This window comes from Myripristis murdjan, chromosome 4 (genome assembly GCF_902150065.1).
Source record: "Myripristis murdjan chromosome 4, fMyrMur1.1, whole genome shotgun sequence".
NCBI lineage: Eukaryota > Metazoa > Chordata > Actinopteri > Holocentriformes > Holocentridae > Myripristis > Myripristis murdjan.
The window spans coordinates 8,394,073-8,421,609 of NC_043983.1; the positions used below are offsets into that span (position 1 = coordinate 8,394,073).

The window sequence follows — 27,537 nt, forward strand, 5'->3', positions numbered from 1 at the left end:
CAATAAATAGTGTACAGAGACAAGAATTAGAGCTCCGTGGGTGTAGAAGTGTTAAGACTGTAGTTTCATGTGACAGTAACACTCATTCATATATAAAGTCAGAACCAAGAAAAAAAGAGATCCAATATAAGATCCAATAATGTAAAGTTTTTCAAAATGAATTTGAAACATTTGGAGTGTTTGGCAAAGCTCGCCATTCCTCACTGAGTTTCAACCACTGGAACGTTAAAACAGGTTCCTACCTTATTGGAGAAGACAAATCAAATGCACATCAAGTATTTCAAACACACCTGACTGTTAGTCTTCCCTAATCTCATGTCATGGCATGTAAAACCAATCACCCAATTCAATGCACGATATACTATGACTGAACAAGTCTATCACATAAGTTTGGAGGAAATGAGTTTGTCCAAATCCCCAGCACTGAGTCACACTAGTGCTCGATATGTGATGGTTCTTATTTGATGAAACAAATAAATTAAACAACACTGTTGCCACCTATTGGGAAATAACTTAATAAAGGCAAATACATTGACTAAACAAACGTACAAACTTAACGTCACCCCTGTCTGCTCCATGCAAACCTCCACATGATCTGATGGTGACGGAGGTTAGACTGCTCCCTCTCCTTCTAGTGGTCCTTACAGTGCCACCTATCACTCGCAATTACAGAAACCTCTTTAATGCATACTTCGGAGTGGATTATCCCATTAAAGCTGCCATGATCACTTGCTAACAACATAAAATAGCAAAAGACAATTAATTTTGCTGTGAAGATAAAAATTTCCTCTCAGCATCATTTTCATACAGATCAGACAGCCTAGCGATGGAGATTTGTTGACATATTATATTTTGTTGACAAAATATAATAAATACACCAAATATCTGTACAGAAAATGGGTTCACTAACTCTGGTGTTAATATTATGCCTGTGTTAATGGAAAATAATCATATAGTTTTTAATGCAAATGGCTTTCAAAAACTGGGACACGATGTGGCGGTTAGCAGCTAGTGTAGGTTAACATAGTTATCTTTTGCCATGGTCTGGATGAACAGTCATTTCTGAAAGGCAGGAGGGTGTTTGCTAAAGCTGTGTAACATACAAAAAGTGTGGCTCAGGTTTAATCGCTGTTCTAAATCCATACTCTGTTTCATCTGTAACTGTAGCAACAAACTGAAACTTAAGTAAGTTGCAATGCTTGTATGGTGTCAAAATTTTCTTGGACAGCGGATTTTGGGGGGCATTTTAAGTTTTTGTCACTATAGGTAAAATTCATGATCCCAGCTAATATTATTTTGCAAAAGAATGTAATAAGTTTTCCTCATTTCAAAGTCCCCGAGCATTTTCTTTTTTGCAGTGTGTGCTCAAAAACGTAGACACACCACTGCATAATTGGCGCGCTGCTGTTTTATGAAAACCAACTGAGAGGATTTGTTGAATGAAATCTGTGGGTAATTAGGGAGCATGCTTGTCCTCCATGTCTTGTGCTCTCCAGATGATAAGTGCAATTACAAATCAAAGGAGACACACTCATGGAAGGTTGCTTGAAGTATTAGCGGCATCAAAAGAAAGACATGCTTCTCGAGAAAAGGCGAGGATGTTAAAAATGTTTTGGCACCCTTGAATCGGCTTGAAATGATGAGATGGGGAAGACAATTGAACAGACAAATGAAGTCCTCCAGATTCCTTCATCAGCTGCCTGTCTGACACCTAGACTAGATGCGTATACCGTCTGTGTGTAGTGGATATTGAGTCGGACACGACTAAATTGGGAGACAATGGAGGAAAAACTACATAAAAAATAACTCAAATCCCTTGTGTTGCAAGTTCATGATACGTACCTTACCTTTCTAGGTCACCAAGAAACCCCCAAAGGACTTATAATGTGTTTTTGCTGTATTCAAAAGTGCTTGTTTTTATATTCCCATGTACATTTCAGGTGTTTACTTTCCAGTGAGTGCAACAGAGCACCAAAGTCAGGGTAATAGTGCCCTTACAGTATTGCTATGACTGTGAAACCAAGAGAAAATAAATAAAATAAGACTGACGATAAGAGATGGATTTGATTTTTGAGAGCAATAAAAGTGAGTGGAGCATAGGTGACATCACTTGTTAGAGATAAGGTGGCAAAAGGCCATTCTTGAATACATGAGTTATAAGCTTACAGTGGAAAAGGGGGAGTGGATGAATTTCTGACTGGAGTGGGAAGGACATGTCAGCACTGGGAACTGAGTTGAAACTGTTTGGAGAGATGAGCAGGCCGGCTCATGAAAGGTCGAGCTAAGCGGCCCGTATGGGCAGATCACAGAGCAGGTGGTGACGTGTTGGGCTGGAAAACAGCCGCGAGCTATTTGGGTACAGATCCTCACCCTGCCTTATGTGCCAGAACCAAGATGTTCTCAATTGGTCGAGATTATTTTTTAGGATATTGTTGATAGCTCCATCTAGCATTTCATCACGATAGCAGACGTGGCCTGCACAAGAGTTTAGACAAGTGGTCTGTTGTGATGAAATCGCCATGTTTCTGTGACACTCAATTGAAGCAACCCGCTGATTAAGTTAGTAACATTTTGTTGCTGCAGGAAGAAAACATTATAGCTGCAGTTTTCATAATTTTCCATTTTATGACTTGAACTGAAAAGTTGTCTTGAGCGTGCTTCATAACTGCAACTGCCCATGAAACTCATTTAGAAGCTATTGTAGGATTTAAAAAAAAAACAAAAAACAAAAACAAAACAATTTGGTCATCAGCCTGAAAAAGACATTTTTTTCAAGACGACTTCAGAAAACCATGATTTTTCTCTAATGTCATTGATTTAGGCCTTTTCGGTCTCACTGGGAGGTTTATTATTTTGAAGTTTTTCATGCCTGGCTCTCTTTCTCAAGGCAGTCACTGACCTTCAATTATCCAAATGACAGTTATTTGAATAATCCCAGCTCTACCAGTGTGAGGGAACAGTGGGGCATCAGACAAGGACTTCTGGGCTCAGCAAAGAACAATAGGCCTGTGTTGTGCTTTGTCTTTGATTTTACCTCCAGACAAACAAATGAGACTAATTTGATTTTTGATACCAGTGAAGAAATGTACCTTGAATAGCTTGATCCATCTATTTATTCAGTTTTTCTTCTGGGGAAAATATCGACTGAGATATGCATATCAGACTTTGTCGATGTACGCAGCGAGGACTTTCATATGGGCTTATCCAAAGCCTTGACTTCTTCGTCTCTGCGATCATAATCATGGAAAACCAATCTTTTTTCACTTTTTCATGTCTTTCTGTTGAGGACCATCATAGACCAACTAACTGTGCACAAATATTGAATTTTAGAGAAGCTTAGATCATCTTGTATCCTCTCCTTTGCAGTGCACCTACATAAAGAAGACCTTGTGCCATTAAGTAGCTATTATGTCCTGCCTTGTGTCCTTTCTGTCCTGTCCATTTCTGTCTTGTCCTATGTAATATGTGTCCTTTACCATTAGGTGCCATTACAGGCTCTTGTTATGTCAGCTTAAATTTGTTATTGTGTGCTCAATACCCTAACTGTCATATTACCAGCTTGTATCTTCAGTATATATATTATTTAGCGGTCTGGATCACTGCCATTAAGAGAATGCACCAAGCAGTGGGAGACCGAGCATGGAGAGTTTCCCTGACGCCTTGTCTGGCTGACGCAGCACCTGTCGCCAGTATGGGAGGGGCACATGTTACCTTGAATAACACAGGGGTGATGTCGGCCTGGCAAATCATCATTCAAGAGATGGTATAGGTCAGTGATCAAGGCCCTATCCATGTGGAAACACTGATGGCATTAGGCATCTGTTAAAGTCAGCACATTTAAATGATTTCTTGGCATCTTCCGTGCACTGTATCCTTTCATGATCCCTTTAAACTAGAGCACATAAGTGGCAGGAAACATCTTGATTGCTTATGCCCCTTTTCCACTAGTACCTACTCAGCTCGACTCAGCTCGACTCGGCTCGACTCTACTCGGTTTAAGAGCTTTTCCATTAGGTCGTAGTACCTGCTAGCAGGTCCCATTTTAGCACCTACTCAGCCGGGGTTCCAAGCGAGCTGAGTCGAGCTGAAAATGTGACGTAAACGCCGTGCAGGCAACTGATTGGACAGGGAGTGACGAGAGCGACTCCCGCACGAAAACAAAACCCGACATTTAAAAAAAAAAAAAAAAAAAAACGGCAACAGCGGCCGTGCACATTGATTGTCAGTGAAGTTGTCAAAGTCGGAAAATGGCAAGCACACCGCTACCGCGGTCAAATAAAGACGTGGAGACTTTTCTGAGCTTGGTGGCGGCTCAAAGAATCCAGAGGGAGCTGGACGGTGCGCCGCCTTGCTATGACGACTCCACCCATGGCGAGGTGCTACTCAACTGTAATGGAAAACCACCTAAACCGTGTCGAGGCGAGCCGAGTCGAGCCGAGTCGAGCCGAGTCGAGCCGAGTAGATACTAATGGAAAAGGGCCATTAGTTGTAGAGAGAACACATGCTTTAAATGCCACTGCCGTTCAGAGGTCAAGTTTACAAGTTTCCTAACTCAAAAATGCATATCTTACCTTCATGCCTTCAGGGGACATTCCTAGATGGTTTTATGAACTAGACAAACTGTATGGTCTCCGGGACATGACTTAAGCCAGTCACATAACGTTAAAGTGAATATGGTCTGGTTTGCATACTCATCACCTCAAAAGCACATATTTGTATACTGCCACCTGCAACACCTGTAGCTCTCCCTTCCAGCAAAGTCATCACCATCTTTCAATGTTGCAATGAACTAAAACACCTGTGATTTCATTTGTGGGGTGTGCAGATTGGACAGCCCCTGGAGCAAACTTAATCATTTGTCTTTTCTAGTTTGCATACAAACACCTGTCTGCAACTGGTACACAAATTAATTACCTCACCGTGGCATGAAATTCCTTGCAAAACAAGTTTTTCATTCCCAGAAAACAAATAATCTCTTGTTTACAGTTTTGGTTTCCTGCAAACTTCCTGCTCATTGTGATGATACATTTCGCTGACCAAAGCCAAATTGTGACCCATGACATATTTGAATATTTTACTGGAATGTAGCTGAGCTCAACTGCATACATATGAGCTGTGTTTGTGAGTTTTGATTTCCGACATGTCTTTATTTAAGCTGACCGCAGTGTCAAAAGGCATTAGAGCTGTACTACAAAATCCTATAAAGTACAGTCAGCAATGCATTATTGGTTGTGGTAACCATGGAGCTAGATAGTCATTGTAGTTTTCCCCTTTTTTATTCTTATATATGTATGCATCTTTGAAAAAAATATAACAAACCATACACGTGATCAGAACTGTTTCATACAAGCCTCGAGGGAGTTCTTCACTATGATCAGGGGTGCGATGGTGAGGTGATACATATGCAGCAATCCTGTGTAAAACATGCTCTCGGGTATTACTGCTATGGTTAATGAATACATGTTGTTAACAGATGGCATTCATGCACCGTACATGTTCAAAGCCTCAGCATAGCATCAAAAAGTGCCTACGTGCTACAGTGCGCTGGTGCTTTTGTAATCTGTGGCATGCGTCTGACATACAGCAAAGAGAGGGCAGCAGAGGAGCTCTAGGCACTAAATATGTTGTGGGATTAAGAGGAATTTTCTAAAAAAGTAAATTACTAATAGTGTGTGTCTTTAAATATGTTCCTGCAGGGACAATTTTAATATTATTGCATATGATATAAACCTTCCCCATGTCTGTAAAGTTGATTCTGCAAAGTAAATTGCTCTTGTTTGAGAGTTATCAACCATCAGAGACAGAGAGGCAATAATTATAAGTGCATTATACTGTACCGGCTGTGTTTGAAGTCACTGGGCGAGAGACCCCATCGCACTTGGTCTCACAGAGGAAATCGTCGATGGACGGGCTTAGAAGTGGACGGCTTTCTTGTTGCTCACTCACCAGCTGCAAGAGCAAGCAGACAGGACAGCTCAGACAGATGATAACAGCGACCAGAGTGCTTGGAATGATGATGGGAAGTGAAGTTTAGCCCTCTTGATTCAGAAGACTCCTGTGTCTCTTTTTGGACAAATCCCTGCATCACAAATAGCCATATCATTTTCAACACATCTCTATGTTGCACAGCACGGAGCAGCACAGCATGACGCAGATATATTGGAAAGTAATTGCAAAGTAAATTTGTGTTGTTCCAGTTTAATCACACAGATGATGAAAATGAGCCTTCAAAGAGATTTAGCTCTATTTTGTGTTGATAGTGTATTCATTGTTCATAATATCATTCATCATGAGGACATATGGAAACTTCTTTATTTGATTTGAACACTTTTGTCCCTAAACTCTCTTTTAACACTCCTCAGAGTGCTCTACCGTCTTACATGACATTAGACCATTTATTATCATTGGTTCTGGATCATTGGCATTTTCTCTGGTGGGTTTAACAGGGTGTTTGAGCCACTGTGAGCAATATTGTTAAAGGACTGCGGGCTGATTTTAGCTGACTGATTGTGATCTGTAATGCCAGTGGTGTTTCAGTGACAGGGCATATTGAAACTCTAGCACTGATGTTACCCAACGATAGCTACAGCAAATGTATCCGTGCAACATTACTGCCACATATCAAGGCAACAAGGCAACTGTGGTCAACATCAGCTGGTTGTAGAAAATGAGCAGATTTTAGCCACTGGTTTCTGGAATTGATGCCCGGGCGTTTTCATCGTCCATTCAGATCCAGATGAGCTATGCTGAGGGAGATTTGATAGATGTGTCCCACAATAATTGCTCAACCATTAATGCTTATCTCATTTTCTAAACCATGCAAATGTTAATCACCTCGCCTGTGATGCATCCATCAATAGGCTTGCCAGCACAGCTGTATCATAGGTTGCATCCAATTCATTATGGGTGCCCTGGAGCGCCTGCTCCAGGTGCAACTGGAGCATTTCCTGCATTTCCCAACTAATACTCCACAATTTGGAGCTGGTCTCAAAATCACGGCTTTGACCCATAAAAACAGTAAACCATCACTGTGGTGCGCTTGTGCAGTGTGTACATAATGCTGAGGGAGAGGAAACATGACATTTGCCATCGTTGTTCTCTAGGGCAGCGCTCGCAAGCAGAATTTTAATGAAGGTGCTAAAAAATTAATTAGCAACCATGGAAGGAAATTGCACACAACCTGCCATGTGCTTGATGTGAAAGGTCCTGAATGGGGGTTTCATAGCATCTCTGTACTGTAGTAACAATCATAGATGCTGCTGCTGTATCCACCCAGACCTACAACCCTGTGGGGTCACTTTAGCTGAAATGAAAAGTAAAAATAAATTGCAATTCATGATGAGCTTGACCATGTGAATCACAAGATGAGAGTTTTGATTCATCATCTGAACTCTCATCACATGTCAGTTTGTCATAAGTGACGTGATGAAAGCGGCAGGAGTCTTTCAGGAGGCGATGACAACCAGTTTAAAATGTGATTCCATGTTTGCTGCAGTAGAAACAGAGGCACCCTGAAGATGAGCAATGTCAAACTGTGTATGGAGACGTAATGCCACATCATGATCAAAGTCCTGCCACAATGTGTACTTCCTCAGCAAATAGAAAAATGTGCACAAGGAATAAAAAGGATATCCAAGGAAGGGTCATTAGTCTGTGGAGTGAAGGCTCACACTGAGTCCTGAAATGCTGACCCAGCACAGGTAATTGGAATTTGTCAAGGTTTGTCCTGCTCTGGTGTCAGAATAAAGTTTTGGTTCACGGGAAATCTCACAGTATGCAGGAAGCTGATTTCACCCTCTGTCACATATACACTAAGTCCATGCATTTCCCTAAACTATGGGCTGCACAGAGAAATGAAAGAATGAGTAGCAGTCTAGTAAGCATAGATTCATTCTTAAAGGTCAGATTTAATTAGTAATCTACAGTCTGAGCCTGTTAGAGATTTTTTGGTGTTATGAAAGTACTGGATGCCTCAATTCATCCCAGCTTCAAAACCCATGAAACTGATGAATCTTCCTGCTGAATAATTGCCAGCAAAAGACTGGCCTTTAATGAAAGATGTGAATCATTTCAAAGGTCTTTTAGACTCGCTGCTACGTTAATTAGATGATTTCTGCACATATTCAATTAATTGCTACCTAGTTTTCGGCACAAAAATAAGAATGATCGTTAATAGAAATTATTAAAGTGACAGATCCGGTGCTGGCGAGACGAGGAGATGATTCAGAAGAACAAAGAAAACAGGAACAAGGAGCGCTACTCATCCACTTCACCATTATGGCAGACCTCGCTGTCTTTGTTAAAGATACAATTCATTATTCATCTGACCTCATGAATGTTGGACACAAACCTTCTTGACGGGACTTGAAGGATACTTTGTGAGCATTTTATACCCATCATAACTGCAATAATCAGAAGTATTATCACTTAAATGAAAAGCAATTAGTGAAAAAAAATGAAAACTGACATTTCTTTCAAGTGAAATTCAGTTTATATATAGTTAAATAGTCAGTGTGAATTTGGTAGCATTTATTTATTCATTTATTTATTTTGTAATACACATTTTTCATTTTGTGTATATTTTGTTGTTCTAGTTTTAGTATTTTTACAAAGGTTGGTATTTGGCATAATGACCGAAGTTCAGAACAGGCATTTTGTATTATGCACCACAAAGACAGCATAAACTCTTGTGATGACAGGTCTAACATGTCAGACTGCAGGATATTGTCACCTTGTGGTGTTGTTGGCATTCAGATCACAGATTTTTTTTTTTTTTTTTGTTAGCCAGCACATAAAAAGGCTTATAATATTTATCTTGCTGTTTCTTTGGCATAAATTATTATCACACATTACTCTGTCCTTAAAGAGAAATGAGTTGGGTGCTAAATGTCAGGTGACTGAATTGTAATGGGGGTGAATAAATGTCCTGTAAATTGAGTGATGCTACCCACTTTTTCAACAGTGTGTGAATACTGCAATCACAGGCCCTGTTTCCGCCTGACATTAGCAAGCGTCTGATCACGAGCTCACAGCACTAAGCACGGGTATACACAGCACCCAAAGCGTCTTCAATGCATCTTTGAATCTGATCACTCAGGCCACATTTGGATATGGTTCCCACCCTCCTGCACATTCAAACATTCAAGTTCAACATCAGGTTCAGGTTCATCCACCGCAGCAGAGAACCTGACCCTCTCAAACCCGTGGGAATATTTAACTAATCTGACACTGAACCGACGTGATCAGGTTGAGCCTGACAGGTTTCAGATTAAGAATTACAAACTCTAGTGTTCAGACGTTTACATTTTCCATAATGAGTTTTAAGAATGAGTTTCAACCTTTGCTGTGTATTTTGAGCACAAAATGAAACAGCAGGCAAATAGTTGAAGTCTGATGCTCCTAATTCATTCAGTTTTCTCACGAGATTATTCGTCTCAACAGGCAGTTACTGTGATCATGCCAGTGTAATAACGTGAAACTATTTACCCACAATGCACTATTTCTTAAATGCGATATATAAGTCAGGTGAATGAAAATGAGGCTGGAGTGAACAAGGATGTTTTAACAAAAGGAGACATCCTTGTTCACTCCAGCAAATGGAAATGATACATTTTATTTGCATATAGAACAGAAAAGTAAGATGTGATCACAAGCAGGCAAGAGAGACGCATCTGGAGACACATTCTAATGCCAGGTATGAACGGACATACTTAGAGCTGGCCAGTTGTATGTTAATGCCAGGTGGACACACGGCCACAGACTGGGCTTTTACAGACAAAACGTAAATGGCAAATCCTTGGCGATGCAGAGGAGCTGTGGTTGAGGCACTGTGTCGCTATAACACAACACGCTACTGAGCTGCTATTCTTGCAATACTAAATTAGATTTTATATATCAGGTGGGGTGCTGCCTCAAGTGCTGAAGGAGGCACATACAGTGAGGCTGTATCATCAGTATGTTCATGATGAAATCGAGTGCAAACCTTACATGTATCATAACATGTATCAAAATTACCTCAACCCAGTAGTGTGCTGTAAGGACTGCTATGGAACATTAAACTAGTCTTTATAATCAGAATAGACTATTTTGTTCTGTTAGTCTATGTGGCTTGATTATGTATTCCATTCTATTTTATTTTTCCCTGAACTTAACGTCATTGAAAAATCAAACATAAGGTTTTCCAACCAGCTGCCTAGCTGAAAGATCCATTCACACTAATTTAATCAGTTAATATAACCAATGTTAATACATTAATTTATGCTTTCTACGCTCAGATGTGGATACTGTGGAAATATACACAAGTCGACATTCACCATGTTAAATGAAGGCCAGCCATGCAATGTAAATACACAGTGTGCACTGTATAAACCCTTTGGAGATAGAGAAGCGGAAGACTCAAGGGGGAAAATCTCTTAACTATGTAAATTACATTCATAAATGCATTTGCTTTCACATTACACAAGAGTGGGTGAGGGAATGATAGTCAGTGAGTAACGATTTTTTGTGATGTTTGCAAAGTGTACAGGGCATTGATGAGTTACTGTTTGCATTAAACTGAGGTGTGCAATCCTCGGCAGTCAATGTGAAAACTCCCATAAAGACAGACGCCCTTGAATTCCTCCAGTCATTTTATTGAGCAATACAAATAGTATCTGGATGCTGACTAAAGCCTTCCCTGTGGAGAGTCGTGCTTTTTGATGTTGTGACTAATTTACATATGGAACTGCTGTTAAACAGATTTAAGTGCACTGAACATGTACAACATACCATAATCTTCAAGTTATAATGTTAATTTTATTAAATAGTGTTGAGGTCTTGTGCCTCCTGAAATCTGAGCTATGATGACAAAATAATGGCTAAGAAGCCCGTGTTGCAATGATCACTGCTGAAACTCACCAGTATTAGCATATTCCTACAAAAGATGACATGTTGTTTAGTTTAAGTGCAACACTGTCAGTCTGTTTTGCATTTCAATATGCTTTTCATTTCGGTTTTGAATGGATAGGCCTGACAGAGAAGTGACAAACGCTCAGCTCAAGTGAGCGGATCAAGGTCATGGTTGTACATCACTGCTGGCAGGCTACGCGATGGAAGTCCTTGTGCTATTTGCATTGAACACTTTGTAAATGATCTTTGTGCATGTTCTTCAAAGCACTCTCTGTAATTGCCGTGGGAGCCAGTCCTAAATAATGATCTTGGTCTTCAAATGATGTCAGAGACCTGTGCATTTTCCCTTACTAATCACCCAGGAAATGGGAACGAAGGATCTACCACAATTATCTGTGGTGAGGGAGCGGGCACTTTTGTAGCAAGTAGCAAGCCAAGGCCAATTATGGGTTCACTGTTCCTCCTGCAAGGAGAACCCAGGAGAGCAGCTACCTGAGCAGTGTGTCCTTCATTACTCTCTCTACAAGGAGAGTACCGTTTTCCCTCACTATTCTTACTTGCAAACCTCCCTTTGTACCCTTTTGCTCCCGTCACATGCAAAGCACATCACCATTTTGTTTACAAGTGTTTTCGGAATAATCTGGAAAATTATGTAATGGAAAATTTCAGCTAATTGTGCCACCTGGGCTTGACTCCAAGCAGTCTCTCAGATGTTGCTGTCAAGGGAACTGTGTACCAGTTAAACTCAAGAGTCTTGAGGGCGGGGAAGGGGAGGGGAGGGTTGTAGAGAGGAGAGGGAGGAAGGATGGGGAGGATGGAAAACACTACAAGAAAGGGGGATATATGTATAGAACAGCGAGAGCAGAGAGTTGAGAATTACTGCAGGTGTCGGATAATCAAATACCTGCAGGCTATGTGAGAGACGGTTGTCTTTGATTTTGGGATGTGTTACTTAAAGAAATATCACAGCCAAGATCTTTTGTGAGGTTCCTCCGTGACTACTATGTTGTGGATAATATCACAGTTGGCCCTTGGGCTCCACTGAATTTTTATTTTTTAATTTGATTTTTTTCAATTCAAGCTGCTGGTTGAATCTTTGTGAAGCTCTTTTGATATCGCAGCATCCTGTTTACTCATTGCCATCGCGTCTGAGTTGCTGTTGTGGGTGGAAATGTACTGTCCCACATGCGATCCCATGGGCCTGCACACTGTAGTTTGGCTGGTTGAGTGTTTTTGTGACTTATCATAATGGTCTGACGTGGTTGTCCTTAGACTGCGAAGCTATGCATGCAGTACTGAGAAGTAGTGCATACAGTATCAAAGTTTGTTGTCAGTTTGACTTTTTTGGACAATAATCCAGTTTCTCAAACTGTTTGTGAGAAGCTAAACTCATGTATCCCCTCAAGTGAGCTTTAACACTGTACGGCTTATCAGCTGTAACTTATGTTTTCTACAATTTGCAACATGGCTCCTATGCAAATGTCATTATCTGGGATGCAAATCACACTCTAAAAGCACATTTTTTGCACAAATTGTTTCAATGGTTATGGCATCAAAAAACAAAACAAAACAAACAAACAAAAAACAAAAAAAGAACAGTATGAGGTTACTGTGCAGGAGTTTGTGGAGCAAGGATTTGAGTTGGACATGACTTTTTAAAACATATACTGTATTTCCTAAGCCTTATACTGTTGGCTCGTGAGTAATTTGCATCTCACGTAGGGATTTGAGTTAAATGACGTAATAAATACTCAATATAAAGGTCACTAATATGGAAATGGTTTGAATTGCTTACCAGAGAGGAGGTATGAGCATCTTAATTATTTGGTTCAAATGTTGCAAGAAATTAAGAGCTTTACTTTGGATCAATCAGCTCAGGCATAAAATATGCACCAACAGCTCCCTGTGAATGTGTGTCTATGCTTACATATGTGTGTGCGTGTGTGCGCGTACACCTGCATACAGCAAGCTAGAGAAAACGGCAGGAGTACGAGCTTAAAGTGATAATTCACAAGATTGTTGTTTTATTCAATACAATGTGCTGTCAACTATTCTGGGCAAGGTGGGTAAGAAGGTTTCTGCTTTGTCTGTCCAGACTTGAGCATTTCACTGATTTTGGTTTACAATATGGAAAAGGATTTCAGTAAGATGGAAAATGTGATCAAGGCTATTGAAATCTAGAGTCAAATTAAACTAGAAATAAAAACAAGTATGTAAAAATGACAGCTTTATAGATTTATAGATGTGTTTGTCTGTGTAATCTAAAAGTAACCTGACCATGGGCAAACATGTTAAATTACCCCATAAAGTCAATGATTTGAATAGTCTGATGTTGATTAGCAAATAATGAAAGACTGAAGATATTGATTTTTGCAGATGGTGCAACATTACAAACAGGGAACTCTTTACAAATTGTCATTATGATATTGATTTGTGTGGCACTGCAGCATGTAAAGGGAATAGATTTGCCAAGTAGCAGATAGAGCTTCAGGTTGAAGTGAGGCAAATTGTTCTTTAGTGACCTCGCTGAAAACACTGCTTTTAAAAATTATTAACATTATGCCAATGTGTAGATGCAATGATTTTGCAAAGGTGTTGTTTTTTGCTTCATCATTGTGCTTGCAACACAATAAACTATGATTAAACAACAAAAGCATTTTCCTTTGTTTCAGAGTAGGCATGTCATATCTTGTTAGTGTGAACTGAGCAGCTTCTGATGGTGTCAGCAAAAATGTTGTTGCTGTTATTCCCTTGGAGTGGAAGCGTTATCTTTGGGCTGTGGTGATTGTTTAAGTGTCACTCAAATACAGCGTTATTTTAGGAAGTAACAAATGAATGCACTTACTTTGGATACAGAAGTCAGACAAGTGTAAAGGTTATAGATTATAAAAACAGACACAGATATAGAGAAAGACACACAGAGGGGCACACATACAAAAGCAATCAAGCACAGAGCACAGAGATAAGAAAACCAGATGCCACCACTGGCATCTGGTGCACCCTTACCATCCATGTGACAAAGCAAAGAAGAACGAGAAGCTCAGCAGAGCATAAAGTATTTTGCTGCAGTATTTTCTACATATAGAGCTATATTAACAGCCTATTGCCATGCTGCGAGGTATTGCATTTTGGAAATGCAAACAACACTGTATTTGTGCCATGGATTAGCTGCTTATGAGGTGTAAAAAGTTCATGAGGACATTAGTCTGACCTGATTAAAAATGGGAAAAGAAATTTGTAATGACCCTCTGAGGACTGGCTAATCCCACCATACTTACTAAATGCACAATAAATGTTAACTGGAAATGTGTGACGGATCTACAGTTGAAAGATGAGAAATGTGAAGAATTTCAGTCTAATAATTTACCAGCTGAGAGACATTAGGCAGTCTCACATGTTATACTTTAAGAGATCACATGTTTTTACAAGTCTGCAATTATGCAGAAGTTTTATACCCCATAGAGCAGCTGCAAATGAAATAAAATCACCACTAATGCATCTTTATCTTTGTTAGACACTATAGCTATAAGACAGGACTGAGTTAGTAGACAATGGAGGTCAGATACAGGATACTCAAAGCTTTGCTATTTATTTCAGTATGACCAATACAGGAGGAAGTTCCACTTGGAGGCGGGGGAGAAGGGGGTTTCTGCAATGGTTCTGCCCACCTTGGTAGTCACCGTGAGGAGGGGCTTCCCTTCTGATGACGCCTTACTTGGTATCTCCTTCAGGACCATGGCAACAGTCTTATCTGCGGCCCTAGAGTCTTTCCCCTACAACAGTGAAATCAACAATGACTTGCATCAGGACATTTGGACAACTCAGTGCTTTGCCCCGGTCCAGGGCATCTTACATAAAAAACTTTACTTCATGATGATGACACTATGGAGGTACTACGTGGATCTATCTAAGGTAACAAAAACAGCGACTGAAGACATTTCCACAGGACTATGGCAATGAAAAGAGGGTCACTACACAATGTAGGGGTTTCACTATACACAATGATGAGTATGGTCCTCAGTAGCAGTAGCAGTTTTTTTCCACACCATAAGGCATAAAGACAGAATTTTAGGCAGAGCTCATTGCAGAGATCCTATAATTGATCATAATGGATGATTCATTGCTAAGAATTATTTGTATGGAATGAAAGTGCATGTCTATTGGGCTGCTGCAAAAGGAATATACTGTATTACTGGTGTCAGAAGAAAACCTCTTATCTTCAGTGTTGGTGACTCTAAAGCTGCACAAGGCAACTTCACACACTAGTGGCTCCAAATGGCAGCAAGAGGTAGCTGTCTGAAAAACTTGAACTTCAACAGTCAGAAACCTTGTCACATGACCTTGCCCGGTTGCCAGGAAAAAATAATGTCGGCATTTTGCATTTCTGCAAACCAAGGATATGTTGAAATGTTACATTTTCAAATTTTGTGACATAGTATAGAGCAAACAGCTGAGGTAGGGCACAGTCAACAGGACTTTGTTTGCTTCTGCAGACTGGGGTTCGAGTCTTCCTCAAGTGAGAGCTTTGTTTGCTTTTACCTAGCTAATATCAGTGAATGTGAGCTAACGTTTCATAACGTTAACCATGACCTTTTCCAAATCTTAACCATGATGATAAACCTTTTCTTAACTTTAACCATGACCTTTTCCTAACCATAATAACAGATCTTTTCTTAACTTTAACCATGTTCTTTTCATAACCATAATGACGAATCTTTTCTTAACCATAAGTATGATTTTGTCCTAACCTTAACCATGACAACGAACCTTTTACTAACCATAACCATGGTGACGAACCTTAACTATACCTTAACCTATAAACCTTAACCATGACCTTTTCCTGACCTTAACCATGACCATAAACCTTTTTCTATCCTTAAACATGACCTTTTCGTAACCTTAACCATAACAATGAACCTTTTCTTAACCTAAACCACGGTGACGGACCCTTTCTTAACCTTAACCATGACAACGAACCTTTTCCTTAACTTAACCATGACCTTTTCATCCGTTTTGGTGGCTAACGGAGCCAACAAAGCAAATAAAAATTGTTGAAGTAGATGTGTTTGTGTAAGTGTTGATATGCAAAGTATTTTTGGTTCAGAAACGTTGACATTTCAGCACATTTGGTTTGCAGAAATGTAAAATGGCACCATTTTATTCTGGCAACTGGGTTGCATGACCTTAGCAGCATATTGATACTTACAGGGAGGCCAATTTGTGACTCTTTTATACTAAAGGATACCGAAGCGATGAGAGAGGCAAAAGATTTAATATTCTGCAGCTTTCTCTGGACATTAGCGCTCACTGCTGTCAAGGAGACACTTTCGTTTTGATTCATCGCTTGTTGTAAGTGAAGTTTCCTAGCCAGTGACCATAGCCAACACCACACTGTGATTTGAGAAAAGCAAAGAAAAAATGTACTATGTCTAGGATGGGATGAAGGAGGGGATGCTCTCCTCTGTTTTAACTTGAATTTTGGTCTTCCTAATTGTACTTAACGGTTACGAAGCTCTCTTTGGAGAAAATGCAATGAAATTTTGCTTTGAAATTCTTCTACAGCCTATTTTATACCAGATTTACAGTTGTCAATATTAATGTATTATTCAGACATATATTACTTCATCCACTTACATACAATGCTACAGGTGAATGACAATAATTTTCAGTATTAACTCTAATTATCAATCAAATATGAAATTGATACTTGTTATCTGCCCCAGTATTTTTTTTTTTATGAGGGTGAAAATTAAAACAACAATTATCGCAACGGCAATTAATTTAAGTCATAATTAGACATTTTTGCTCTTTCTAACTGACACAGGCTCTTCCAGCATCTAGAAGGTTTCCAAGATAAAAACAAAAACAGTCAAATTCAGAAAAAACACACAAACAGGCAAAGTAGATTTAGATTTAGCATGTTAAGTTTACACTGACAACACTGGCTGTCACTGTAATGAAGTAAGATTGCTTTGCTAAATTCTTGAAAACTTGGATATAAGATTTTTGACAACTGTAGCGATATAATCTATGCAATGCGACCTTCACCGTGCTATAACCTCTCTCTCTCTCTCTCTCTCTCTCTCTCTCTCTCTCTCTCTCTCTCTCTCTCTCTCTCTCTCTCTCTCTCTCTCTCTCTCACACACTCACTCACACACACACACACACACACACACACACACACACACACACACACACACACACACACACACAATCTCCCACTCCCACTGGGAAGAAGACTGTCTAGAGCTTTGCTGATAACAACCAAGGCCACATTACATAAGAGGTCAAATTGATTTCACAAGCCCATTGTCATCCTTTCCAGCCTACAATATTGCCAAAGCTGGGCTGCAGAAACCATCACAAATCTGACAAAAGGAACACCAACGGCTTTCCCACAGAGCAGAGGTCATTTCTTCATTAAAGAAGCACAACACAGGAAGCAACTCTGCAAAACTTTGTGCAAGGGTGCAAAAACATGAAAAATTGCAAGTTATAAATAAAAGTCTGCACACTATGCCTTATATTTGGGACGCTGCTGTAGTAGATTATTTTTCTTGCACAAGTTGAATTCTTTAATGTCAGCTGCAACATGATGACACTGTTTTACCACAGTTTTATTGAATCTGTTTTGACCTGTTGTATAGTGGTTTGGTTTGGGGCTCCAACCATTGCCAACAAAACCAGACTGTACTGGCGGCTCAATATCCCAGCCAAAGTCACTTTGTGCTGCAGGTCCAACATGACATTGACAAAAGACATAATGTGATGAAAACTATGACTATTGTTGATCATCCCCTTTTCATTTATTTATTTATTTACATTTATTTATTTATTTATTTTTAATCTTTTGCCCTCAGACAGATGGTACAGGACCACCACAACCAGACTAAACAGGACAAAGGCTTCTGCTGCAGTCGAGTTTCTCAATCAGCATTGAGCATTCCTTAATGTTTCAGTTTTAGGAATTTCATTTATTGACTTGTGTGGTTGCTTTTAATGTTCGTTTGGGTTATGTTTTAGGCTGTTTTATGTCTCTTGTTGTATTTCTTACTAACCTATTACAGAACCAGTTTACAAATTGGACCAATAAATTGATTGGATTGAATTGTATTGTATATTCTCTGGTGCGTGTCAGTGTTTGAAATAAATTCAAAATAGAAAGCGTATTGTGCAGACTTTTATTCATACTTTTTCACTAAAGAGGCCCAAATGTCACCAAAACACAAGTTATTTTCTTTCATTCTTGCAATCAAATCTGCTGTTCTAATATTTGTCTGGATAAAAAAAAAAAATGCATTTCACCACTCCATTTTTAAAATTGCAGATTTAGTTAAACGGCCTGGACAGACAGATCATGAAGCAAACGGGAAGCCCCTTAGCTAGATCTGATTAGGGCTCTTCACATTTCCACATGCCAGCAAAATTAGGCATTTCCTCCACTGATTTTCCAGTCAGTTGTATCATGTCACAAAATGCATGTGCATGGCCTTGAGGGTAACGTCCCCAGAGAGCCTAATGTTCCTAATAGAGTCTCAAAAACCACCTGCGCCCACCCACACTCCAGTCTCACTAAGTGTAAGTAGGAGAAGGCTTCCACTAATTCACTGCCAGTGGCAAAGTGGCATTCATGTGACCTGAGAAAAGACAAAAAGCTCTAAACAAGCACCAAAGCAATCTCTGACTAAACTTTTCGACTGTCTGATGATGCATCTTGCTGCATATTTCAATCTCGGCACAGTCAGTTTGCATCGGCTTACAGTCGGGGCTGGCCTGTGGCGTTGTTTTCCTTCCGCTTTTGTTTAACTGGCACCCACTTCACTTGGAGTAATTTCTGATGTATTTGGCAACACACTATACAGTGAAGAGCTGTAGGGAAACTTAATGACCTCCTTTGTGCTGCTTCATAACTTTTTGTTTTCATCCCCCACACTTAACTGTCTGAAACCTTGACAATGGAGATAATTATGTATATGCACTTGGCTTCACAACGCTGTAAAAAAGGCGAACGGCGGCTTTTTTACTTTCTGTGTACAGTCTGCTGAACGGGGAAAAAAACAACAATATACAAGACAAAGGCTTAAATTATTCAAAAGAAACTTGTTATGGAAATACTGTATATGCTGTTCTGCTCCATATGTATGATTACACTGAGCAAAGATTCACTTGATAGTGTGACTTATTATTAATCAGACAGTGAATCAAAACCAGATCCTCTGCGTCTCAGTCGTCTCCTCTGAAACATACATATCTGATTTGGTGAGTGGATTACATGAAAAAAAAAAAACCCTCATGCAATCAGACAATCAAACATTGTTTTTTAAATCATGAACTTCTTCATTGTGACTGATTTATTCACTATGGGATTATTCTGACATAGCAGAAAAAATAAATTGCCTACAGTGGATGCGATTTACAGCACTACGCAAACAGTTTAATCAGATGATTAGGTGCTGTTAGTGGCAGGGTACATAAATGTGCCTGTTTGTTTCAGCACTCAGAAAATCCATTTACAATTCCCTGGCCATCGCTGCAAATTCATCATTCCAGCTAATACATTTACTTGTTTTGCTTCGGGACTCTCATGAGAGGGCTCACAAAAGCTTAGTAAAAGCTGGTTGGTCAAAGCATAAAACAGATGATAGAATTGCAGCCTGTTGTTTCTGTATGTCTGTTTAAACAGAGTTTGTTTCTGACATGCTATGCATATTCATATTAAGGGACTAAAATTAAACTTTCAGTAGCTCCTAAATGGAAAGTTAAAGTGTTGTATGAACCAAAGAGTCTATCATTTTAAAAGTCGAAATGGATTTTCATTTTGCACAGTTAATATTTTCCTTCGAGATGGTGTGACAGTAGAATGATACACTGTTTTGACATGCAGCTATTAAAACGTGTCATCTCATTGTGCTCACTTCACTAAATGTGATGTCTTACAGAGTTGTTCTACCTTCAGTTAACACAATCGACCGACCTGCCCTGAGATTTAATTGCAAAATTGCTCTTGGACTGTCATGATTCTTGGAATTACTCATCTAGGATTTGATCTCAACTGATTTACTTATTTTGTGAATATCAAGCATTGATTTGATAACAGGGAGGATGATAAACTACTTTCCCCCAACATAATTCATGTTAAAAAAGAAAAAGAAAAAAGGATTCCAACAGGAAACATGCACTGCTCAGATTCGTCTTTGTGTTGGTGTGTTTTATAGTGTTAAACAGTGGTGGTATTTAAATCCGTATTATATAACAGGATAGGTGGCTTCCCTTTTATTTCTATTTAAAAGCCAGCTGGGGAAAATATCCATCTACACAAAACACTGGTCATGGACAGGTAAATTAAAATAAAAGAAATGTGAGGAAAAAAGGGCTGGAAATTTCCACAAACAGATCTGCAGAAATCCCCCCCTTTGCTCCAGAATCGGCATGTGTTTATCTCGATTCGCATTACCATACATTAAAATTCATGCAGCTGAATCTGGCTACAGGACAATCTATTGCTGAAATAAGGTCAGCTATGATATCAGTTCCCCTCTCCTCTGTTGCTATGAGTGGTCAGAGCCTGTAGCAAAATGTGCTTGCCAGTCTGGCCACTTGCCATGCTATCCTTTGTATGTAACTATTAACGTTTGTGTTAGTGACACAGTCTGCTGTTTGATGAATCTCTCGGTGCTCCTCGCCTCTCACCTCTTCTGTGTTTCCCTCCTGGCTTCAAAGGCGAGCCACACAGTACGGCTGGGATCTCTCTCAGCAGACAGAAAATTGATCACGGTCAGGGACGAGCACATATCTGCACTTGAGAGGAAATGATCTGCCACGCTACAACTTCTGACTCACAGGGAGTCGATGGTGAAGATGACTGGTGACCTGTGAGCGAACTGTGAGCCACTTCCTGAGTGGGACTCACACAGCCTGTGCACTGTAAATGAGTCCTGACGAAGCAGATCCTCAGGATGAGGAAGAGGCCGCGTTGACTTCGGGCAGGGCTTCATTCATTCTCAGCTGCCCACAAAAGATGGCAGCCACTGGGCACTGCGGTGCTGAGGTGACACTCACACACACTGCACTTCCTCCGTCCTCAGGCTCTACAGTCTGACTTGCACGACACAACTATCCACCGCAGGCCATCCGCTCTGTTGCCGAGGCTCAGTGTGTTACGGGATGCTGAACACCCGAGATACTGAAGCCTGTAACCATGTTCCTATGGTGATAATACTGAGGCTAAGCTGGGCTAATACCTATAAATATTACCGTGGGTCCTCATTTTTATAGCAGCTCATAGGGACACACTGTGTCAACATGACATTTTCTGCCAGTGTTTATTGGTTTCCGTAAGCTTTATGGGAGATGCTTCCTTTAATGAATGAGAGAAGGAGGTGGTGCATCTAATATGTCAGTGAAAAGTGCAGCCCAAAGTGGTCTTGTGTCGCAGATTGAAAAATTGACTGCACCATGCCTTGAAACACTGGCCACCGCTCTGAGTCTATTTGCAGCAGCTCATAGCATCCCAATGACAAGGGATGTGATTGTTCTTTATAGCTCATACCAATCATGTCTTGACTCTGCTGCCGATCTAAATTTACATCCCAATACAAATAACTGCTCCCTATGCAACTTCTCATCTCCCGAGGATACATTTAGTACCCTGTTATATTTCTGAAGGGTTTGTAAAGACTTGAAAAATGTGATAGCAAGTCATTGCCAGGGTAATAAACATGTCTGGGCACATGAGTTGTTTTGTCAAAGCCTAAAACTTTTTAAAGGCACATCTGAGATCACGGGCAACACAAATCACACAATGCTTAGGTTTGTGCACCAGTATTTTCATGTGCAACTACAACTCTAGATGACTCTTGGCAAAATTATCTCATTTAATTGCAATATTTGGAGTGTGCAGAGAATAATAACCTAGAAGACAGTTTATTTCTCATCTCTAATCAGTTTTCTGATTTCATGGTTACCTTATTACCTCCATAACAAAAGTGTACTTCAGTACACTAAGCTAATTAGAGTCATGGGAAGCTGTAGCAGAGTGCTCTGTTTTTAACTGTTTCTTCATGCATCTAATGTCGTCTGTGGCATCATAATAAAATATATATTACATTGCCTGAGGCAGTTTAAGTTATTCTCAGAGTGATGTTTCTCTGGAAACAGTCTAGTGAGTATAAAGCTGAAATAGACTGACAAGTGCACAGACAAACATGTCAATGGTTTGCCGCATTTCCTCAGTGGTTTTACTGCTATGTATTAAAAATACTGGGGCGTCAATTTGACCTAGAATGTTTCATGTTTCCATTTACAGTAATACTCAGAGCCTGATAACAAATCGTGGTATAAACTGTCACTTCTGCATGCTGAATAAGAGGAGCTGCTTCAGCTGAAAGTGAAATGATTTGAAAAACAATGGTTTAGGTGGGTGATGCACTAGACATGCAATTAATTTAGACAAAAGCAGCGGAAACAAGATCTGCGACTTAAAACATAAGAAGTTACTGAATGGATATCTGAAACCTGTGAGGTAATAAATACTGTTGAAAAAGCTGTGTGTCCTCTACCCTCATGTTTAGTTTGTTTCAGTCTGAAGGCAGGGGACACACAGAGAGTTCAGAATGGAAGAACTGCTTCTCTCTTTAAGAGATTGTGATGAGAGTAACTCAACAAAATTCACATAAAGCCCAAATCAAACAACTCAGTGCTGACAAATGCATGCTTGAAGTGGCAGGAAGTATGATTACTACAGCCACATGGCACAAAATGACTATAATATATCTGCAGGGGATAATGGTGTTGTCGATCAATACCAATAACCCAGTGATTACCTCAATTAGTACCATGTTTATTGTAATGATTACTACCAGGCACTGATATTTCTGGTTTTCTCGCCCATGTTCTCTGTTTTGAGAAATGCCCAAAAACTAATGCAGGCCTCTTCCTTTTCAATTCGTCAGTTTCTTTAAAGTGAATAAGCTTACCCCATTTCCACCAATTTTCACACAAGATTGCCTGGAGAGCAGTACTTAATAACCAGTAATCTGTGTAAAAGTGTTTGCCTATCAGGAATGCCTCCCATAGTACTGGGACAGACAAGTCTGTATGGATTTAAGCTTTGGTGATGCTTCAAATCCCTCAGTCAACAAAGGGGGTTTCAGGCGATTTGCTGAAAGCCACCCCATGGCTGTATTTCTGCACTCACAGCATTTAACTATTAGAGGCCATGGCAAGCTTGCACTATGAATCACACCTAAAGTACATGTTTTTTTGTCTACTCAGACTCCGGATGGGTCAGATTGGCTTAGGGCAACACAAGTGGCAGAATGTAGAGATAATCACAAGAAACTGCTGTCAATTTAATATATTTTTCTGTGACTGACAACTTGTCTTCACGCGGTAACATATGCAGAATCCCATACAGCAGACACTAAGAATTATTTTCAAGAAACATTTGAGTGTGATCTGCTGTGAGTGTCAGGAGATGCATGTTGCCATCTAAGAAAAAAACATAGGACTGATAAAATCATACTGTATAGGATATTGAGAAAAAGACAGTGAAATATAATACACTACTTTGGTGTGATCGTTTGAAACTTTGGGTTAATACAACAGTGTCTTCTCTTGGTCCCTTTGCCAATGCCCAATTTATGAAACAAGAACACTGGGCTTCAGCACTTACTGGCCCACTATTACAGCTACATACAGGGGAATAATTATTCCCCCAGTGCCCTAAAAACCCTAATTTCAGAGCTGCACAAATGAATATTTCATTATGGAGATGATGTGCAATGGCAGCGCTTGCACAAAAATGAAGTGACACTTTTTGGGAAAGGCAGAGGAAGGTAATGCCTCATAATGTGGAGAGATGGTGAAAAACTGTCCCCGAGGGTTATAGGCTCCCGCTTGCTGGAACAGCTGAGCAAATAAGGCTTAAATATAAATCAGTGCAAAGGCATCAAGCCGCCCAGTGTGTGCCAGGTTATTAGGCTACTGTCCAAACACCCACAAGCCTACCTGCGAGTTCACCATCAAGAACCACCTCGCTGAGCTACTGTCCGATGGCTAATTTCAGCTAGGAGGTTGCTAACCGGAGTGCCGGTGGTGCCGCGGTGATTGTCAGGACGTGCGGCGGTGCCAGCACACTATTGGCTGCTGATGCTGTGTGGTTCCCAAAAGCTTAGCGGGTACAAACTTGGTGATGTGGTGTGGTTATAAAAAAAAAAAAAAAAACAATACATAAAATGAGATTTAAAAAACACTGGCTGGGCAGTTTCTGGTGTTTTGGATTTTTGGTTTGGACTCTACTTTTGTTTATCTGTGTTTTCCTTGCATTTTGGTGTAGTTTCCTTTACCCTGCTGTGTCACTCCCATTAGTGGTTTCACCTGTGTCTGGTTCCTCTTTTGTTTGCCCCTCCCAGTTCCACACCTGCCCTGAGTCTGTGGGATTATCCCTGGTTGTCCTGATCCCTCCCAGTGTTTCCCTCAGCTTGTCCTCTGTGTTCTCCTGTCTTATGCTCCAGCTCCTTCCTTATCGCATTAGTTCCTTGTGTATTTAAGTCCTGTCTTCATTTCAGTTCTTTGTCTGATTATTGTCTTTGAAGCCATGCATGCTTCCACTGTTCCTCGTGTTATTTAGTAGTTTCAGTTAATAAATTATTATTTTTCTTCACTGCAGCCTGCTCCTGCATTTGGGTCCTACCAACCTCCACTCAGAACCATGACAACTTTATTTTAACTACTTCACCTTGCTGACATTATTGATATAATAATCGGCAAAAATTGGGTTGAACATTGCCACCATCTGTGTCTATCTGTATTTGTTTTGTTTTCTTATTGATTTATGTTCCTAAAAAAAGTTTTGGGAACTACTTTTAATGGCAAATTAAAAATGGTAATCATATCTTCATTTCAGTGTTTCATTCGGGATTGAAAACAATAGTGGCTACAAAATTGTAACTGTTGCATAAAAGCAATAGAACCCTCTAGGACTGTATGTTCTGGTGTTAAACTCACCAACAGGGAACTCCTGGATGAAGTTCTGGAAGGTCTTGGAATTATATGTTAACTCTAATAATCCAGTTTTCGAGAGATGAGGCAGTTCATAGTTTTCACAGCTGCCATTTTGACACGAGTAGCAGGTAAACACAGGTGTTTTCAATGACATTAATTAAGGTTCCGTTTCATTCAGCTCTACCACAGTCAGCGTCCTGCTGCTGGTCCTGCTGGCTCACTGGAGAAGCTCGGCTGCACTTCAGTGGAACTGAACCTTCATTAATGTCACCAGGAACACCTGTCTTTACCTGCTACTTCATGTCAACATGTCAAACTGGAAATTAACAAAAGACCTGGCAATATTTGTTTCATTACACTAATCAAACGTAGGATTCATTCATTTCCATTCTGTTCCACACAGCAGAGTGCACTGTGGCGTTGTACACAATGACTGCTAAACCTGTTCTAGCACTTTCCCACTTACTCCAAGTTCTGGCCCTTGTTATTTCATATTTTCATTGAAAGATTTGTCTCATGATTTCTTTCACTGAAGAATTACTTTCATGATTCCACAGCCTACGTGAGTATCTGAGCTGGTGATGTAAAACACACACAAGTGGCCTAGAGTGTGGCTGTTAAAAATAGAAAGGAAAAAAAAAAAAAAAAAAAAAAAAAAACAACGTCTATAGTGTTAAGCCTCCCATTCAGATGATGCTTGCATCTGTTTGAGATGCATTAATAATGCGCTCTGGAATCTATTCACATGCGTTTACATCCCTGGTGAAAAAATCTTACGGACATCCGTGTTTCTTCCCTGTTTTTTTCCTAATCCAGACCACAAGTGCACTGATGTTGCAATTATGACCAGTCAGCTGTGAATCCAGTGGTGGGAGAACTAATTCTAAGTCACTGCACTCATGATAGTGAATCCATTCATGACCATTAGATTTCATTCACTTCACCTCTCCCAACCCCTATAATAGCCAATAGTCTAATTAGGATAACTGAACAAAGCTGATTTACCTGTTTGCTGTAACAAATAACATGAATCGGGACTAAATCACAGCTGTACAAACTCAACACCTTGGCCAAACAGGGCTTGTGAGATTCAGCCACCATCACTAACTTGCCATCACGCCCATTCGACTGCCTCACGCAAGAACCAAAGGCAGCTTGGACGGTTCCTGTATTGAATCGCAAGCTAGTTGCTAACGTGTGCATTAGCAACTGCTGAATCAACTGAACAAATTAATTACTCACATATGTACTGTTTCTTTCATTCAGTCTGACACAGCAACTCAATGGTTCATTCAGACCCCAAAGAAAAATGTCAATTCAGCAACTGAGCTGCTAACCCACAGGCAACTGAGCTGCTGAGCAAACTGAATGAATTGCACGGTTGCGCTTGAGTCATGAGGTAGTGTGTTGTTTGGGGGTGAGGATGACAATGATGGATTAAACACCGTAGTTTGAGAATTTGTGGGTTTGTTGCAACTGTGGGTCATTAAGCTCATTTTGGAGGGCAGCCAGCACTGAGCTTATTGGCAAGGTGGGCAAATAAGTGTGTTTGTCCTGAACACTTTGAGTTCACAAATGTGTTGGCATGCAACTGACCAGAGCACACTTCAACCACGGACACACAACCAACCTGAAATTTCAATTCAGTTGCATTGATGAACCAGTTTGACTTATTCACTTCAATCAATGAATGAGTTGTGAATTGATGCGTCGCTATCAGGCTTTGAATGGACCACAGCCTTAATCTGTCTGAGCACACCAGTGTCTCTGTTACAAAAAAGTTATTTGAAGAGACAACTGTGCTGTGGCAGATGGTATCTGAGGCTGTGGCAGATGGGGAAAGCAGCAGCCTAGAGGTTAGCGGAGCTGATTTGTGTCGAGAGGGTCGCCAGGTTGAATCCTGGGCCATCTGAGAAAATCTGGGTGGGGAAATACGCCCATGCCTTCAGGTGGTCTAAAAAACACTGGACGGAAAGACAAAACTATCCCTTAAGAGTGTAGCTGTATTGTTTGCGTTAAAACAACTTATATTAACTTATAACTTCTTCACTTCTAAATAGTTTTTTTCACACAAGTTGCTTCATAAAAGAAATAACAATTCTCTTGGAGCCCTCCAAAGTGAAAACAAATTGATATTATTGAGCATAGCCCCCCCCCCCAGGAAAAAAACAAAGTGCCATCTCACAATATGTCACTTTTACAGTGGCAAAGTGCAGCTCTGTTGTTTTTAAGAGCATTTAAAAGAAAGATATGTCCCAGCAGGGCTGACATCAAATGGCGATTCATTATGAATCAGCCCAGCAGAAATGGCTGGACATCTGCTATCACCCCTCTCCTGTGTCCAGTGAACACATTGTCATTTTAATGCTTTTACTGTAACTGAAGGATTAAATAATCCTCTGTGGCTGGAAAAGTTGAGAATCCACGGGATTATGAATCTCTTACAACATATACAATTCCGAGAATGATGTTACTAATGTATTTAGGCTATTTTAGACTATTTTGAACATACAGAGGGTTCATCCATAGTAGCAACAGGAATCTCAACATACATCTCTATCCTGAAGATCTTCTGGGGATAAGCAGTAAAAGAGTAGTGAACAGAGCATTTTTATTGACATGATTCCAAAGATTATAGCCTGATTG

The 27,537-nt window shown here is 40.1% G+C and overlaps 1 protein-coding gene across 3 annotated transcripts in view; it reads right to left on the minus strand.

The window, feature by feature from the left end:
- Window positions 1-25,042, minus strand: part of pex5la (peroxisomal biogenesis factor 5-like a) — a 56,611-nt gene extending 31,569 nt beyond the window's left edge. For 2 of the 3 annotated variants that reach the window (XM_030050272.1, XM_030050274.1), the window contains exons 1-3: window positions 23,896-23,982; window positions 14,556-14,660; window positions 5,838-5,949 (exon numbers count right to left, since the gene is read on the minus strand). In XM_030050272.1, the coding sequence (XP_029906132.1) occupies window positions 5,838-5,949; window positions 14,556-14,660; window positions 23,896-23,910 (232 nt within the window). In that variant the 5' untranslated portion in view covers window positions 23,911-23,982. Of the gene's footprint in view, window positions 1-5,837; window positions 5,950-14,555; window positions 14,661-23,895; window positions 23,983-24,894 lie in introns of those variants that run through there. The other variant, XM_030050273.1, reaches the window with a different exon arrangement.
- Window positions 25,043-27,537: the final 2,495 nt, after the last annotated feature.